The 15,600-nt window shown below is 39.2% G+C and overlaps 1 protein-coding gene across 1 annotated transcript in view; it reads left to right on the top strand.

Moving 5' to 3' along the window:
* The window catches only part of IGF2R (insulin like growth factor 2 receptor), a 53,423-nt gene that overhangs the window by 16,163 nt on the left and 21,660 nt on the right, over positions 1-15,600 (top strand). The window contains exons 8-26 of the mRNA XM_084512943.1: positions 1,179-1,341; positions 1,510-1,690; positions 2,465-2,568; positions 2,959-3,123; positions 3,446-3,586; positions 3,918-4,064; positions 4,956-5,087; positions 5,536-5,683; positions 6,919-7,096; positions 7,680-7,795; positions 8,198-8,360; positions 8,992-9,171; positions 10,075-10,176; positions 10,782-10,883; positions 11,539-11,713; positions 12,530-12,697; positions 13,230-13,373; positions 14,197-14,375; positions 14,713-14,800. Coding sequence (XP_084369069.1) covers positions 1,179-1,341; positions 1,510-1,690; positions 2,465-2,568; positions 2,959-3,123; positions 3,446-3,586; positions 3,918-4,064; positions 4,956-5,087; positions 5,536-5,683; positions 6,919-7,096; positions 7,680-7,795; positions 8,198-8,360; positions 8,992-9,171; positions 10,075-10,176; positions 10,782-10,883; positions 11,539-11,713; positions 12,530-12,697; positions 13,230-13,373; positions 14,197-14,375; positions 14,713-14,800 — 2,776 coding nt within the window. The remainder of the gene's footprint in view (positions 1-1,178; positions 1,342-1,509; positions 1,691-2,464; positions 2,569-2,958; positions 3,124-3,445; positions 3,587-3,917; positions 4,065-4,955; positions 5,088-5,535; positions 5,684-6,918; positions 7,097-7,679; positions 7,796-8,197; positions 8,361-8,991; positions 9,172-10,074; positions 10,177-10,781; positions 10,884-11,538; positions 11,714-12,529; positions 12,698-13,229; positions 13,374-14,196; positions 14,376-14,712; positions 14,801-15,600) is intronic.

The raw sequence follows: 15,600 nt of genomic DNA, 5'->3' as shown, positions 1-15,600 counted from the left end.
TTAAAACAGTGTTAGTCCTTGGCACAGGACTTGGTTGATGAAGGTTTTTTCACCAGTCAGGCTTGGGCATGCTTATAGTTTTCTGTTACTTGTTTCTTATTCTGGCCTTCCTCAGGAAAAAAAAAATAAAGTGTCACTGCTTGGCAAAAGTTTGTCACTTGCTAAGCAGGCTAACTCCTTTAACCTTAAAGTTTGTACTGTTAAGCAGCAAATCAATTTTTGCAGGACACTGTTTGAGTCAACTTCAATGCAGTATGGTAATTACTGCTTGTGATGCCAGGTAATTTCAGTAACCTGCATTCCTTAAATTGGATCAGTGTGGATATTGCTAGTGCTCTACTGCTTCATGTTGCAACGCTTTTGGCTGTGGGCTGGCAAAGGAGGAACTCTTGTCAGGCTAAGTTTGATTTAATGTTTTGTCCCTCCTATGACCTAGATAGGTACCGTACATCATTCTCATGACTGGGTGACATAGGGTGTCCTCTGTCACTTTGTAATACATCAGCATAACTATGCACACACATAATATGAATGGTATTGCTAATGTTAACTGTGCCTGTAACTTCCATGATATTTACCTGTGTATCTACCTGTTTTAGTTTGTGAATCAGTGAGCTTCTAAATGTTCCTCTTCAAGAGGTGCAAAAATATTTCTCTACAGAAAAAAAAAACACCATCCAGTGAAAGCGTTGGCTAAAGAATTGTCAAATACTCCCTCTTATCCTGATTTGGACTGAGGGAAGTTAAAGTTGCTAAAATGTACAGTGCTAAGAGGCTGCTTTGCCTTCAGAGAATACTTCATCTGTTCCCTTTTTTGAGGAATCCCCAGAGGCAAACGCAATCCAAGCTGTGCTCAGCAATTTGACCTCCATGTTCTCTTTCGCCAACATGTAAAATAAAAAATGCTTTTTAAAATGTACTTTACTTCTAATCCTCTGCTAATGGCTGATGATTTACTTCTTTTTAGACTTCTAGTAGTTTGCCACATAATCAGTAAGAGCTGTTTTATTCTATTCTCAATATCTGAATAGCCAGAGATGGTGTTTGCAGATCATAAGCAATTTATTACAGGTGAAGCTGCTCATTACTCACCTGAAACAAATGTGACAAAACTGACAGATTCCATTTCAAGTACATCTCTACACTTGTAATTTTAATCCTGATTACTTCTGTATCAGAGTGCAGGTCCCAGACTCACTGCAAAAACAAATTGCCGGTATGAAATTGAGTGGGTTACTGAGTATGCCTGTCACAGGGATTACCTGGAGAGTAAGAGCTGTCTTCTGACTAATGAGCAACATGATATCTCCATTGACTTGAGACCACTTACTCAACTTCCAGGTAAGCTCACTATTTTTATTTTGAGTCTGTGGTGCTACTAATCAGTTTTGTTTCCGTGTTTGGAGACTGGGAATAATATCCTATCTAGATATTTGGGTCATACCTGACAAGTAGTTTTTGGTAGACTTTGTCTGTTCTGCTATAACACTTTTTTTTTTATTTATTCAGATTATGTCACACCGTATTTAGCCAAAGATGACAAAGATGAGTATTACTATTACTTGAATGTATGTGGGAAAACTAGTGCAGGTAACTGCAAGGACAGCACGGGATACACTTCATCTTGCCAAGTAAAATCTATGAATAACCAACAAAAAGTGGCAGGAAGATTTGAGAACCAGACCCTAAGGTACGTATATTAAAAATATTTCCAGGCTCTTTAGCTGTGCTAAGTTATCTGAATGATGATTGTTCTTTGTTTCCTACTTTGACACCCTTATTTGTCTTGTAAGCAATATTGGATACAAAATGCAAGCATTTGTGCTTGGTGTTGTGTAGGAAAACATTAACAGTATGCCAAGATGGCATTAGCAAACAGGAGCAAATGGGATTGGTAGGGGCCAATGCTTACAAAGGAAGGAAACTTTCACCAACTTTGTCGGAACTGCAGACTGCTGTACTGCATCTTGCCCTTCTTGAGTTTTGCATGCAGTGTGGCATCAGGGCTGGATGTTTTAGCTTTAGCTCATTTGCAAGAATTAATCACGCATTAATCATACTCAAGATTACTTGAGTTCAGGAATTAGTGTGTGTTTAAGAACCTGAGGGTTCCCATACTGGGACAGTAGCAAAGAGGTTCTTTGCTTAGGTAGGATCTTTCATTCTGTATGTATGCATATGGCAGACATGGAAGAGCAGTCGTCCAGGGGGTATGGCTTCTTCCACCTGCAAAAATAGCCATGAAATAAAGTAATATGAAGAAATGTTCCACTGAGGCTGGAAGCCTTTGTTGAAGTAGAAATATCAGTATTAATGTTGAACAAGCATCTGTCTTCCCTCTTGAGTGAGGTGATTAAGTTTAAAAAAAAGAAAACAAAGTAGAATAAAATATGGCTTCTGTTATGAGGAGAACACTGTGTTATTGCCTGATCACATTTCTATCTAAAACTGACTTTTCACTCAGATATTCTGATGGGGATCTCACTTTAATTTATCCGAATGGGGATGCATGTAGTTCCGGCTTTGAGAGAATGACAGTCATAAACTTTGAGTGCAATGAAACCGCAGGTGAGTATAATCAGCTGTGGTGACTGCTCAGAGTTTGACTTCTGTGCTTGCTGGTAGACCTTATGCTCAAAGGAATGCATGCTTTGAGCCACATTTAACACAAGAACTAAATATTGCTAGAGTAAGCACTAATTTCTGTAGCTTGCAGGATTGTTTTGTACACCGTAGTAGCACTGATATGTTAAATTAGCACTGGTGATAAAGAATATTGAGGCATGAAAATACCTGTTTTTCTTAGTCAACAGTTTAACAACAAAATAAATCTTTTTGCTGCACAGGAGTTGTGGTTTTTCTGTCTTCCTTGCTTGTTGCGTTGAGTTCTTGAATATGTCTTGCTTTTTTTCTCTTCCTACTGGAAACCTAATCTGTGTATTCATCTTCAATATTAAGGTAATGATGGTAGAGGGACTCCAGTGTTTACTGGCGAAGTGGACTGCACCTATTTTTTCACTTGGGATACAAAATACGCGTGTGTTAAAGAAAGAGAAGATCTCCTTTGCAGAGTTTCTGATAAGAGAAAACACTATGATTTGTCACCTCTGATCCGCAGTTCAGGTATGGCAGTGAAAGCTCACTTTCAGTTACTTTTGTTCTGAAACTTCTGTTCTGAATTTACGTGCCATTTCTAATGTCATTGCAATTCCTTAGCAGAACGCAATTTGGCTGTCACTTTTCTTGGTATTTTTCTGGGGTACTGGCACCCAGTTCCATCCTCTCAAAAGAAATAATCGCGTTAGGAAAGTAGCTGTATCTGTGACTGTCTTGGTTATTGTTGTCTTAAGGGACTCTGTATTTCTGTGATGAATGGTGTTTTGGAATCGAGAGGCTGGAATGATAAAGCTAGCTGACTTGTTCTTAGTGACTGTCTGTATTTCAGATTCAGCCCAGAACTGGGAAGCTGTTGACAGTAGCCTTTCAGAGGCAGGAAGGAAACATTATTACATCAACATCTGCCATAAAGTGCTGAAGAGAGGAGGAGCTTCTCTCTGCCCAGATACTGCTGCTATTTGCTCTGTAGGTGAGTCTTTAAATCTCTGAAGGCTTGGTGTTTCTTTCTTTGTAAATGCAAAAGGTCTGCACTGGATGCCTTCTGTTATTTGAGGAAATGGAAGTTAGGAGCATAATTCCCTTGTGCTGCTAAAGACCTCAAAAGACATGATAGCAGTATACTTTCCTAACAGCTGAATGGTATTACACTTTCCTCCATGGCTTGTAGAACGGTCTAGGGAAGGTTGAAAACCAACTTGTAATGGCGTGCTTTCTTATGACTTTCCATTTGGCTAGTTAATATTCTCTCCCTAGAGTAAACTTTCTAGGGGAAAAAAGTGATGCCTTTGCTCTCCTTGCAGATAAACAAAACAAGAGCAGGAATCTTGGAACATTTGTTTCTTCGCCTAAAAAGGTTGGAGAAAATATTCAACTTATCTATTCAAATGGAGACAGCTGTGGTGTTAACAAAAAAATCAAAACTGTCATCACTCTTATATGCAGACCAGGTAAGAATATCCACACCTTTTTTTTCTTTAATCCAGTTAAAAAATGGAGATCACTTCATATTCCCAGGCGTGAGTGCTAAGTCTTAGTATTTGTCTTTGTTTTTCATTTTCTTGTATGCAAAAGTTGAAGGACTATTGTTTGCTAGGATGACAGCAATTTAACTGCAGGTATCTATCTCTGTTCATGTTTTTATAAAAGTGCTCTTTGAATATTCAAGACCACTTAATAATCTCTTGAGCTGAGATTTTCAAACAAGATGAAGGTAAGTTTAAGTGACTAAAGCGTTGTGAACACTTGCAAGCTCTAGAAAGCACTTTCTACCTCTAGATTGTCTTGATAGAAAAGACTGGTTCTGAACCATACATGTATTCATTTACGTTAACCTTTTTCAATAAGTTTTCTCTGAACTGCTTGCATTTTACAGTAAGCAGGAACACTTGCAGAAGCTGTTAATTTTCATCTCCCTATAATAGCCCACTAGTATAACTTCTTCCAGGGAAATAGAGATCTTGGATTCTTGCACCTCAGCCTGAGGAAGCTAAATCCTTTGCGTGTTGACTGTTCAGATCAGGTCATGCACTAGTTCTGATAAACCTGTTGCTTTATAGCCAAGCTCCCAGCTTGCATATCAAAAGAAACGTTTTTGGAGTGAGAGAGTTCTTGGGAACAGACTGAGCAGTACATCCTCACCTCTTGGCTAAACATGGGGAGAAGGATGCAAAGAACTAGCGTAAGGAATTGTTGATTGTGGTCCTTATTTTCACAGGAGAGGTACTTCATTACTTCTGGTCCCCTTTTGGGGAGAAGTCAGTGTTTGTAGGCTTAGGGTAATAATTTTGGCAGCCTGACTGTACTGAGTATTGTTTAACATGTTGCTCTTTCAATACCAGGTGATCTAGAAAGCGCTCCAATCTTGATGTCTGAAGGTGAATGTTCATATGCTTTTGACTGGTATACTGCTGCTGCATGTGTCCTGTCTAAAACTGAAGGAGATAACTGTCAAGTCTCTGATGCTCAGGCAGGTACGTGTTTATGTTGGCCAAACTGAAGGGTCTTCAAGGATAGGACTTCTGCCATGGCATTGAGCATTAAGTCCTCTTTATGTGCAAAATCAAAGTGAACTTGTTCTAAGTCTAAGCATCTAAAACAGTGGAGCACAGAGTTCTGAAGTATATGCACATGTGAAAATGAGACCAGTGTGAGCTTAATGCTCTTCCTAGTGTGTGTGTGTGGGGAAATAGGTGTAACTTGTACTTGACTGTAGTAAATTCATCTATAAGAAAGCATATGCTTCCATTGTGTCTGAATTTCCATGTTTCTGGAACAATTACATGGAAGGGGAGATACGTTTAGGGGAACGTGTCTGTATAATAACTAGCCGTATGGCTGGTAGAATCAAAATTTGAGAGATGACGGGAAAAACTGTGACTGAATCTTAGGCTGAATGAAATTTTATTCCTTCCCTGTTAGGCTTCTCTTTTGATTTATCACCACTGGTCAAGAAAAACGGGTACCACTTAGTTAATACTTCACAATATTTGTTCTACATAAATATCTGTGGCAGTGTGCCAGTCGAATTGTGTCACACACCATCAGCAGCATGCCAAGTAACACAAAGGTAAGTTGCTAGTTCTGTTGCTTGTAATAGATCTCCTGTTGTGTGATGTTATCTAACAGTGACCAATTTGCATGTAAAGTAATTACTACCTGTAGTAGATTCAGGTAACTTGCATGTAAAATAAGTGTCAGTGTAGTAATTATGCTGCCAACTATTTCAAGTGAAGTATATGTGATCTTGCCTGCAATTAGCTTTTGAGACTGTCCATTGCTCCGCCTTCAGACATACGGTATGATTTTTTTGGGGTGGTCATGTGTGCAGCCAGTTGGACTTGATGATCCTTGTGGGCCCCGTTCAATTCAGGATATTTTTTCTGTGAGTGTTCCCAGAGGGGTTTTAAGCTGTGTATTGACTGCTCCAGCTGTATTAAGCCAACTTGCACTTTGAATTCAAGTCAGCTGGGTTTCAAGAGTGTTTGCTGTAAAGAACAACTACTGCCTAGGTTAGCCAAGGTCCTAAGGCTGAGTAGCAGCTGCCTTATGTGAAGCAGAGCCCAGAACTTGGGTGTAGCAGCATGTTTCCGTCGGTAAAAATGCAGGCACAGTCCCAATGTACACAACTACTCTGTAAGCAGCATTGTTCTATCTTCTACCAGCCACGTCTAAGGTGTAGTATCTGTGCAACACTTCAGATTCCAGGTCAGCCTATTGCTAGAGATGTGGTGCAGTGCACTTTGCTTGATCTTGGGGTATTCTCCAGTTAAGGAGAGTTTGCTGTACCTGTGTGGGGAAAGGTGGTTAGACTAGGTCTGACAGAGCTAGTCTGACATGAAGTCAGAGTAAAGAAACTCTCCTAGACCAAAGCTGATCCTGAGCTAAGAGCATATAAAGGCAGTTTTCTTAAGTGAGCAGACTTGTTGTTGTGGAGTCCTAGATCTTTGCCATCCTCACATGGTTGCATGAAACCAGCATGAGCTTGGTGTTAGGGTGTCTGCAGTTTGAAGCCCATTCTTTTCTGTTACTGTTCTAGAGAATGGAGCATTAGTATTCTAGGTACCTAAGTAAGGTATAACTTCATTTGCTTCCCAAAGAAGGACACCTGTTCTTGGTTTGTTTGTTTTTGGTAGTCGTTTTTATCTTAGTTTTTGAACTTGTATACTCAATCTTGCTGAATCCTTTTGTCTTATTACAGAGTATTCTATAAACATACCTGTGTGCCTACTGTTTGGTTGACTTTTCTTTAAGATAACTACATCTGAATTTTGCACAGTCTCAGAGCCTGTTTTTTTTTTCTAGTGAGAAGCAGTTTTGGAGTCTTGGTCTGCCTAATTCCAAACTTTCATATTACGATGGTCTGATTCAGTTGACCTACAAAAATGGTACACCATATAACGATGAGAAGAAAACACAGCGATCTACTCTCATAACTTTCCTGTGTGACCGTCAGGCTGGAGTAGGTCAGCCTGAATATCAGGTAAGAAGTTACATATGAAGAAGGGAACTCTCTGCATCCGTAAAACATGCAAATAATCACTGCTAGGCTGGTACAGCAGAGATTTGTGGATGGAAATAACCATATCTATAAAGCAGACTGCTCAACAAAACAGGTATTTTTCTTGGTATATCAGCCTGTGCTCATCTTGCCTATACTGAACAGTAGTAAACTGTTGACCTGCATCAAGGTTCTCACCTCACTATTCTCTATTCTCTAGTTTCTGGGCCATATAATTACTAGTGCTTTTGATCCTCTTGTATTTCAAATCGGGGGGAAAAAAAAGCCATGTTTCTTGGCCAGAGATCTGAAGTGCTAGGACTGTGCCCTGTAACTCAGCCAACAGTAGTTACGTTGCTATGGTTGTTTTTGCAAGTGCTTTTGGTGTTACAGTAGGGAAATAATGGCAAGATCAATGTGAAAATGGACCGACCTGTACTAATCAGTCTGAGAAAGTGCATCCCAAGACCCAGGGGGAAATAAACCTAATATACAAAGGAGTAGTGTTGCTTTACATAGTAGTCTGTTTGAAAGCCTCCCTTGACCTATTCTGCTGTTTTTCTAGGTAGAAGATAAATATACCTACAACTTCAGGTGGTACACAGAGTATGCCTGTCCTGAACTGCCCTTGGAATGTATTGTGACTGATCCCAACACCATGGACCAATATGACTTGTCGAGGTAAAGTAACGCAGTCTTTGTGTGAACTTGGCTATTTTAGTTCAGTGTGCTAGCTGATTGTTTAACTCTGGATGACACCGGTTTCATGCATAAAATGCACTAGAAAAGTCATCTCTTCTGACAGTCTTAAATGCAAGTATCTTGAAACGGAGATATTTCAATCTGGTATATTGACGCCTCCTGAGATGTAAGTTGACTTCTTGGGTTGGCTTTGCTTAACTTGCTTTGACTGTTTTCTACTTTCCTAGGAGTAATTTTTTGTGACACTTAAAAATGAGGGGAAAAAGTTACATGAAATGCAAACTGAAATGCCTTGCAGTTCCTTTCTTGAAACTTAACAAAGCTAGAGGGAATCTATGAATAACATGTGAATCCCAGCATGAACTTTTTCCTCCCACGCAGTTTAGCAAAATCTGAGAAGAGAGGTGGAAACTGGTATGCCATGGATAATTCAAGACCAAGTGAGCGCAAAAAGTACTACATAAATGTCTGTCGACCACTGCTTGCTGTTCCAGGATGTGACCGACGAGCATCTGTGTGTCAGATGGAATATCGACACGATCATGTGAGTAGTGTTTTTGTCCCAGCTCAGAGCTGATTTGCCGAAGTGATTGAGTTAAAGGGGAGTACAAGATTAGCACGTGAATTTTGGCCCCTTAGTGCAGCATACAATGGTATCCTGTGCATCCTTAGTGCTGGCATAGTCACTGCAGTATGGCAGACTTCTACCAGCCTCTTGAAACACCAAAGCTTTAATTTTTACAAGGTTCCCTCTCTCAACTTCTGCTAGTGTTTTTTTTAAACTTTCCTAAGCATGACAGATAAGTAATGCCTGCTCTAAGAATGACTGGGGCCTTCTACATACTGTTTTAAAGAGCTGCACAAATTAAATTGTAGTTATTGCATATGAGGTGTAGGCCTCCCTAAACTCCTGAGCTGTGTAGCTGGTGAGATGGGGATGATTTTTGAGGCACTCTAGGCACCTTATTGTAAAGTAAAACTTCCTGGTGGTTAAATGTGTATCTTAAATATAGAACGGGGGAGAAATATGGAGGAATCTCTAGACCTTTCAGTCGCATTCAAAACTCAAGGTAGTCTTCTGTATATAAGGTTATTGTGGTAGGTACCATCTTGTTGGACATTTCTGTAACAGTGCACTTGAATTTGAAGTTGCTGACAGTTTTCTGTATTTCTAGGATTCTTACTATGAAGCCACCTCTATTAGCAATCTTGGTGTTGCCAGCAAAGAATTAGTAGTTGAAAGACCTGGTCACATTCTTCTAACCTATTCAAATGGCTCTGTGTGCATCAATGCTGATGGAAAGATGACAACTTATACCACAACCATCCACTTTGTCTGTTCCAGGGGCACTCTGGTAAGGACAAATGATCATTCAGTTGTTCTATCATAGGAGGCTTTCCATCAAGTGTTTAATGATAACAGACTTCTTGGGGTCTTAACTTTGTTTTTACATCTCTATTTTAAATTAGATGCCAGAGAAACATGTATATGAGATTCAGTATTTTATCATAAGTAATAAATAGCTAACAACTAATAACCCTAGTGGAAATTGATGCTTCAGGCTAGTTCAATTAGCATGAAAAAGTGCATGAGGAGTTGACTGAAGATTGGAGTTACACATGCAGACATTGCAGATCCCCTTAAGAGGAAGAACACTGTAAAGTGCATCTTCAGGCTGAGGTTTTGCATCTCCGTAGCTTGATTCTAGATGCATTCTTAATTTTGTAAAACTTTTGCTGAATTTTAGACTGGGGGGGGACCACTGAAGCTTGCCTAAACCTTTTCATGATAGCTTGTGAATCTGCAAGTCTTATTTCCCTCACTTGCTCTTCTCCCCAGGACATATGGTAAAAATCTGGGACGTGATGCAGTTACAAACTGTTTTGTTTTTGTCTGAAAGCACTGAAATGAATCAAGTAATTATTATTGCAGTTGCCTCAGCTGACAGTGTTTTGTGGTACTTCATTTTTTTTAGTGTACTGTACCTTATACCCCAAACTCTCCAAAACTTAGACTGAAGAAAGGTGTGATATGTGTCTGGGTTCAGTTTTGAACTGCATTTGAATATTTGTATATCAGACTCAATTCTCCTGACTTTCAAAATAAAAAGGAGTGAGGAAACTGGGTTGGGAATTCTGTGCTTTTGTAGCAAAATCTTTTAGAACATCGCAATTTTAAAGCAGAATCTCAAACATGGGAAGGTGTTGGCCATTACATTTGCCTTGATTCTGGTCTTTTCTCTGTTATCTGTTTCCAGAGTAGCAGCCCACGGTTTATATCTATTCAGGAATGTGTAGTCACGTTCTTATGGGAAACTGAAGCTGCTTGTCCAATTAAGGAAACAAAAGATGATTCTCAGGTGAGAAAGCATGAGACAAATATGTTCATGGTCTTCATGTGCTATTTTTCTGGCATGTGATGTGTCTGTCGTCTTGATGTGTTTGTGAAGTATGTAACTTTTGGCCAAAGTGGTACAGTGTGCACTCAAGGAAGAATGGCTTGCTATGGCATTGGATGTTTCATTCCCTTATGAGTTTGCTAGTAAAGTTGAATGTATACGTAAGGACTTCTGTTATCATTGTTTGTGTACAGATCATCAAATGAGGCTCACTTCTTTACACTGGGCTACTCAATTGCTTCTCGTTTACAGGTCTTAAAGTGATCACATTAGAGTAGAAGTATCCTCCAATTAAAATTTCTTTGCTCTTAGCTAACCTGATACATGACACCTGTTGAACTACACTTCGATATCTTGATATAACTGTCAGTGGACAACTGTGCGAAAGAATTGAAGTGTTGCTACTGCCAGAGCTGTACTCTGGTTGTCCAAATTAAGTTGCTGCTTCCTAGACAGGATAGGTATATATGTAAATTTCTACTTCGACTCTTTAAGCAAGCTAGAAGTAGAACTTAAACACCAGAAATGCAGAGTGAGAGAATAATGTTGTAATTTTTCTCTTGTAGACCTGCTCTGTGCGAGATCCAAACAGTGGCTTTTTATTCAATCTTCAACCATTAGCTTCAGGAAAAGGCTATATGGCAACAGGAATTGGGAAAAAATTCTTGGTAAGAATTCTGACTGTACAACCTGTTGCTTATGGATATTGCTGTTGTATTTCTTCTGGTCAAGATTAGTGAAATGGAGCTCTTGTACAGTATTTTATGAGATTAGACTTGACAAAAAAAGTATTGTACTTGAGAAAAAAATAGAAGGTAACTTGCTTCATCGTTTCAAATAGTCTTAAAAGCATAGACATTATATAGCAAAGCTAAAAATCAGTCTCATTGTAGTGGCACCACAAGGCTATGCATAGACTAATTATGGACTTCATTGTATAATTATGAGATTATCTGCTAGTGTTATAAAAATGGATGGTGAAAGCCTAGAAATGGATTTAATCTATCCATATCAGTGCTCTTAATTTGGCTTGCCTATCTCATTAGTTCTAGGCTATCTACAGATAGTACCATAGTTGTTTTTTGGTTGTTAAACCACATCCTGTACTTCCAGTGGGGAGAGCTTGTAGACCATGTAAACTGAAGAGTCAAGATGCTGTTCCTGTGTAGTTGGTTGTCTTGCAGTGTGGAAGTGAAATACATTTTGTGATGTTTGAAATCAGGCTTTAAAAAGTAAAACTCACTTATATGTAAATAAGTAAATAGGTCTAATTTTTCTGATGTGGTTAATGCTGTGTACACTCATGGTTTTTAAAACTTCTAGCTAAACATTTGTGGGCCCATGCCAGATTGTGGTGAAATCAATGGAAAACAAGCTGCTGGATGTGAAGCAGAAAATCTGACATCAGTGAGGATGGTGGAATTGGACAAAACTCTTTATCTGTCTAGTGAGGGAGTTCTAACTCTTACCTACAGAGGTCCTCTTCGTGTGGAATCAGGTGAGTTCAGGAAGTTGTGACAATGTATTAATGTTCTGTAAATGGTCTTCATTCCCTGTCTGTTCATGTTGTAAAACCACCTGTGTTTGATGTTAATCACTTAAACAGGCTAGTTCATATTAAAACTAGGAAGAGATCAAATCATAAAAATGATAATGGTTCCATTGTGTTGGTTGTCTGTACAAATTGTTGTGGTGATATCTCATATTTTCTCATTTTCATAGCCATGATGATTTTTCATTGTATAACACATACCAAAACAAGTGATTGAGCCATTGTGTATTTCACTGCTAGAGCTTCTACCTTTCTGATTACTGTAGGATACAATGAAGACAAATACTCCCCTCCACTTAATTGTAATCATGGGCTGTGGGAAGGAAAACTAAACAACTTAATGTGTGCTACTCAAAAAGTATCAATACTTGTTTTCAAGTTATTACACAACCTAAATAAAACCCCACCTTTTGTGTGATGCAATGTAGGGGTTGCTGGTATAACTGATTTGATGTCTTGCGGGTTTTTGTTTCTTCTCATATGTCAGACATGGGGAGCACACTTAAGTGAATGTAATTCTGCTCTTTGAGATGTGGTAATGCTATTTGTCTCCCATTTGGAAAGCTGCTTGAGACTGCTAAGCACTTTAGCACAGGTCTCTAAAGAAGGCTTATACTTCTTAATGTTCAAGAAGCATATAAACAGAATGTAGTGTTTGCCTGAACAGAAGAAGTGGTTAGAAAATGTTGAAGTCGAGTGTTAGCTTGAACTTCAACTTAAATATTCTTGAGTAAACCAGCAGCAGATAACTCTGTTTTACAGGGACATCAGACACTTTCACGGTGACTTTCATTTGTAATGATTCATATCCTGGAGAGCTTAAGTTTGTGCGTGAAGAGATAAACAGCGTACTGAACATCCATGATACTTTTTTTGAGTTTCACACAGCTCTGGCCTGTGCTCCTGCTCCTGTAGATTGTCAGGTTACAGGTAAGTACCTGGGATTCAGGTGGGCTTTGTTCAACAACTCTTGGAAGGATTAACTGAACACCACAAGCTTCTATGGAGTAGGGCTTTGGGATAACTTAAGGATGCCTGGTCTGAAGAAGTTTGAGGCCTGAGGTCTTCAGATATGTTGTAGAGAGGGAGAGGAAATGGGTTGTTTAAAGCAGGTTTAACTTATAAAAACAGATGAAAAGCTAATATGGAAAGTAAATGCAACTTCAGTCTAACTCTGAAGAAAGCAGGTTAAATTTGTATTGCTTGTAGAAAAATCCACCTGTGAATTGTGGAATAGTTGCTTGTGGTAGCTAAACCGATTATCAAGAGAATTGGGTTTTAATCTTGTGTAGCTCTATCTCTATGCGAACAGTATCTTGTCTCAGTGCATGTCTAATGTGATTCTGAAAAATACCTTGAATTATGTGCGTTCATCAGTGAAACATATCATTTGAAACCTGGTACTATACTGCAACTGTCTAGCAGGTCTTCCAGTTTACTGTATGTACCACATCTCTTCCAGATGCTGCTGGTAATGAATATGACTTAAGTGACTTGAGCAAAGAGAGTGAACCGTGGGTTGCTATAGATACTTCCAAGAATGCGAAGAAGCGTACATTTTTCTTGAATGTTTGCAAACCTTTGCCCTCTGTGCCTGGATGCCCTGGTAAGCCAAATGGCAAGCATTTCTTAAGTTCTGATTTCTGGTGCCAGACCTTGCATGCAGAATGATAACCCTTGTTATTTTAATACAATTTCTTCAATCCTGCCTGTTCAGTTGCTGAACTTCACATACCTCACAGGGGTATAATCATAGAATCATTAAAATTGGAAAAGACCTCCAAGATCATCTAGTCCAACCGTACCTCTACGACCAATGTCACCCCCTAAACACCAGGTCCAACCTTTCCTTGAACACTCCCCGGGATGGTGATTCCACCACCTCCCTGGACAGCCTGTTCCAATGTCTAAGATGAAGCATTGCAGATATTCTCAAACTGAGAGCAGTCTTAATGCTAATCAGGACTCTTGCGTTGAGATGTGTGGAAAAGCAATTGAGGAAAACTGTTGTGGGGGAGTATTAGCAAGTATCTGGACTTTTTTTTTTTTTAAAGGCAAGTTAAATGTTGATGCTTCTTAACTGAATGAAGTCTGAATGAGGAGCTTATGCCATGCGTGTCTTACTGCCTTTCTAGACAGTATGATTTAAACTTGTTGCTCTAGCCTTCTGAGTCTATAAGGACAGATTAATACAGTTTTAAAGATTTCAGAGAACGTAGAACTGTGACTTGTTCTCTTCCTCAAAGCCTCTAGGCACACAGTGTCTCCCAACTTATGAAAATGTGTCTGCTGTGTTGTGCTTCAGGAGTTTGAACTGTGCTGAACGCTCAAAGCTCTCTTCAAGCTATTTCATTATGTTGTCTTACAATAAAGATAACTTGTTCACGAAGCTTTGAACTAAAACATGTTTTTCTGGTGTTTTCCTGTAGGTGGAGCCATAGGATCCTGTGTGAAATATGCTGATACAAGCAAGAACCTTGGAGTCATTCAGATAAATCCACAGGCTGCTACTGATGGATCACTAAGCATTATTTACTTGAATGGTGATATGTGCAAAGATAAGCAACGTTATTCTACACGTATAATCTTTCAGTGCGATCAGACAATGGTAATTTTCTGTGCTAGTAGCTATTACAGATTTAAGAGCCTTGACTTACACCATAAACAGTTTCTCTTCTTTTGGAATAGACTGATTCATTTAGAACGACAGTATCTTGTATATAGGCATTTCACTTGTCTTTCCTTTCAACTGCTTTCCTGAGCCCTTTGAACACAACAGTGAACTGTATTGCAGACAGCTTTGTTCAAAATGGGTACAGAAATTTGGTAAGAGACCTTAGATTGTGCAACCCCATTGAAAAGGGATTTTTCATGTATATTTTGGTACTTGCAATGTAGTTTCTAGTAGATCTCCTTCACATGGCTTTTTTTTTTTTTTCTTGTAGGGTTCCCCAGTGTTTGAGCAAGAAAACGACTGTGAGTTTGTATTTGTTTGGAGAACCTTGGCAGCCTGCCCTGTTCACAAAGCAGAAGGTACATGTAGTTAAGCTTTCAAGTATCAAATCTGTACAAGAAGTGAATACCTAGTGAAGCTACATTTGTTTCTTGCCCTACAAGTCTTTCTGTAAAAGATGCTGGCTTGTCAAGGGAAATCTATTCAGAGACTTAGTCCAGCAAAGATTCCCAATCTAACAGGAAAGATACTTTCTGGTCAAATCATGGTGCTACCTTGTTAAATCACAATGAAACTTGTTAGTCTTGCAAATATTGGTAAGTGTCAGATTTCATGGAAATGTGGTTGATCCTGTGCCTGTCAAATATTTTCTTGTTCCCCACCAAAAACTAGAAATTGTATTGTGAACTTGACTCTCACTAGGCAATGGTGGAGACACCAGAGGAGAGAGTATCAGTTTACAGTTGACTTCAGGACATGCAAGAAGGAATCACAGGCTCTAGTTCTGATATTCAGTTGGTAGGAAACTGAGTGTGCAGGTATCTTCTCTGCTCTTAAGAGCTTTGTTTTGCAGCTTGTAGATAAGACCTTGTGAATGTAGATAATACCTTCTGAAATATCAGACTTCCTGTAAAGTATCTGTTGCATCTGTACTCAACCTAGTTGACACTGTCAGTCATCTCATGTGGTACAAGGCTACAAGAAGAATGCTTATCAAGCTGCTGCTCTGTAGCACACAAGTACAGTGCAGCATGCTGTTGACGAGAGTTGTGGTTTTGTATCAGTTCCCTCTTCCTTGTCATTCGTCTTGGTATCAGCTTGTTAGGGGATTGAGGAAAGCACAGTAATCATGTGATATGATCTGATCTTTTCAAAATTT

The sequence above is a fragment of the Aythya ferina genome, assembly GCF_964211825.1.
Source record: "Aythya ferina genome assembly, chromosome: 3".
Classification (NCBI taxonomy): domain Eukaryota; kingdom Metazoa; phylum Chordata; class Aves; order Anseriformes; family Anatidae; genus Aythya; species Aythya ferina.
The sequence above is the reverse complement of the archived record's forward strand: the minus strand, read 5'-3'. Positions and strand labels throughout refer to the sequence as shown.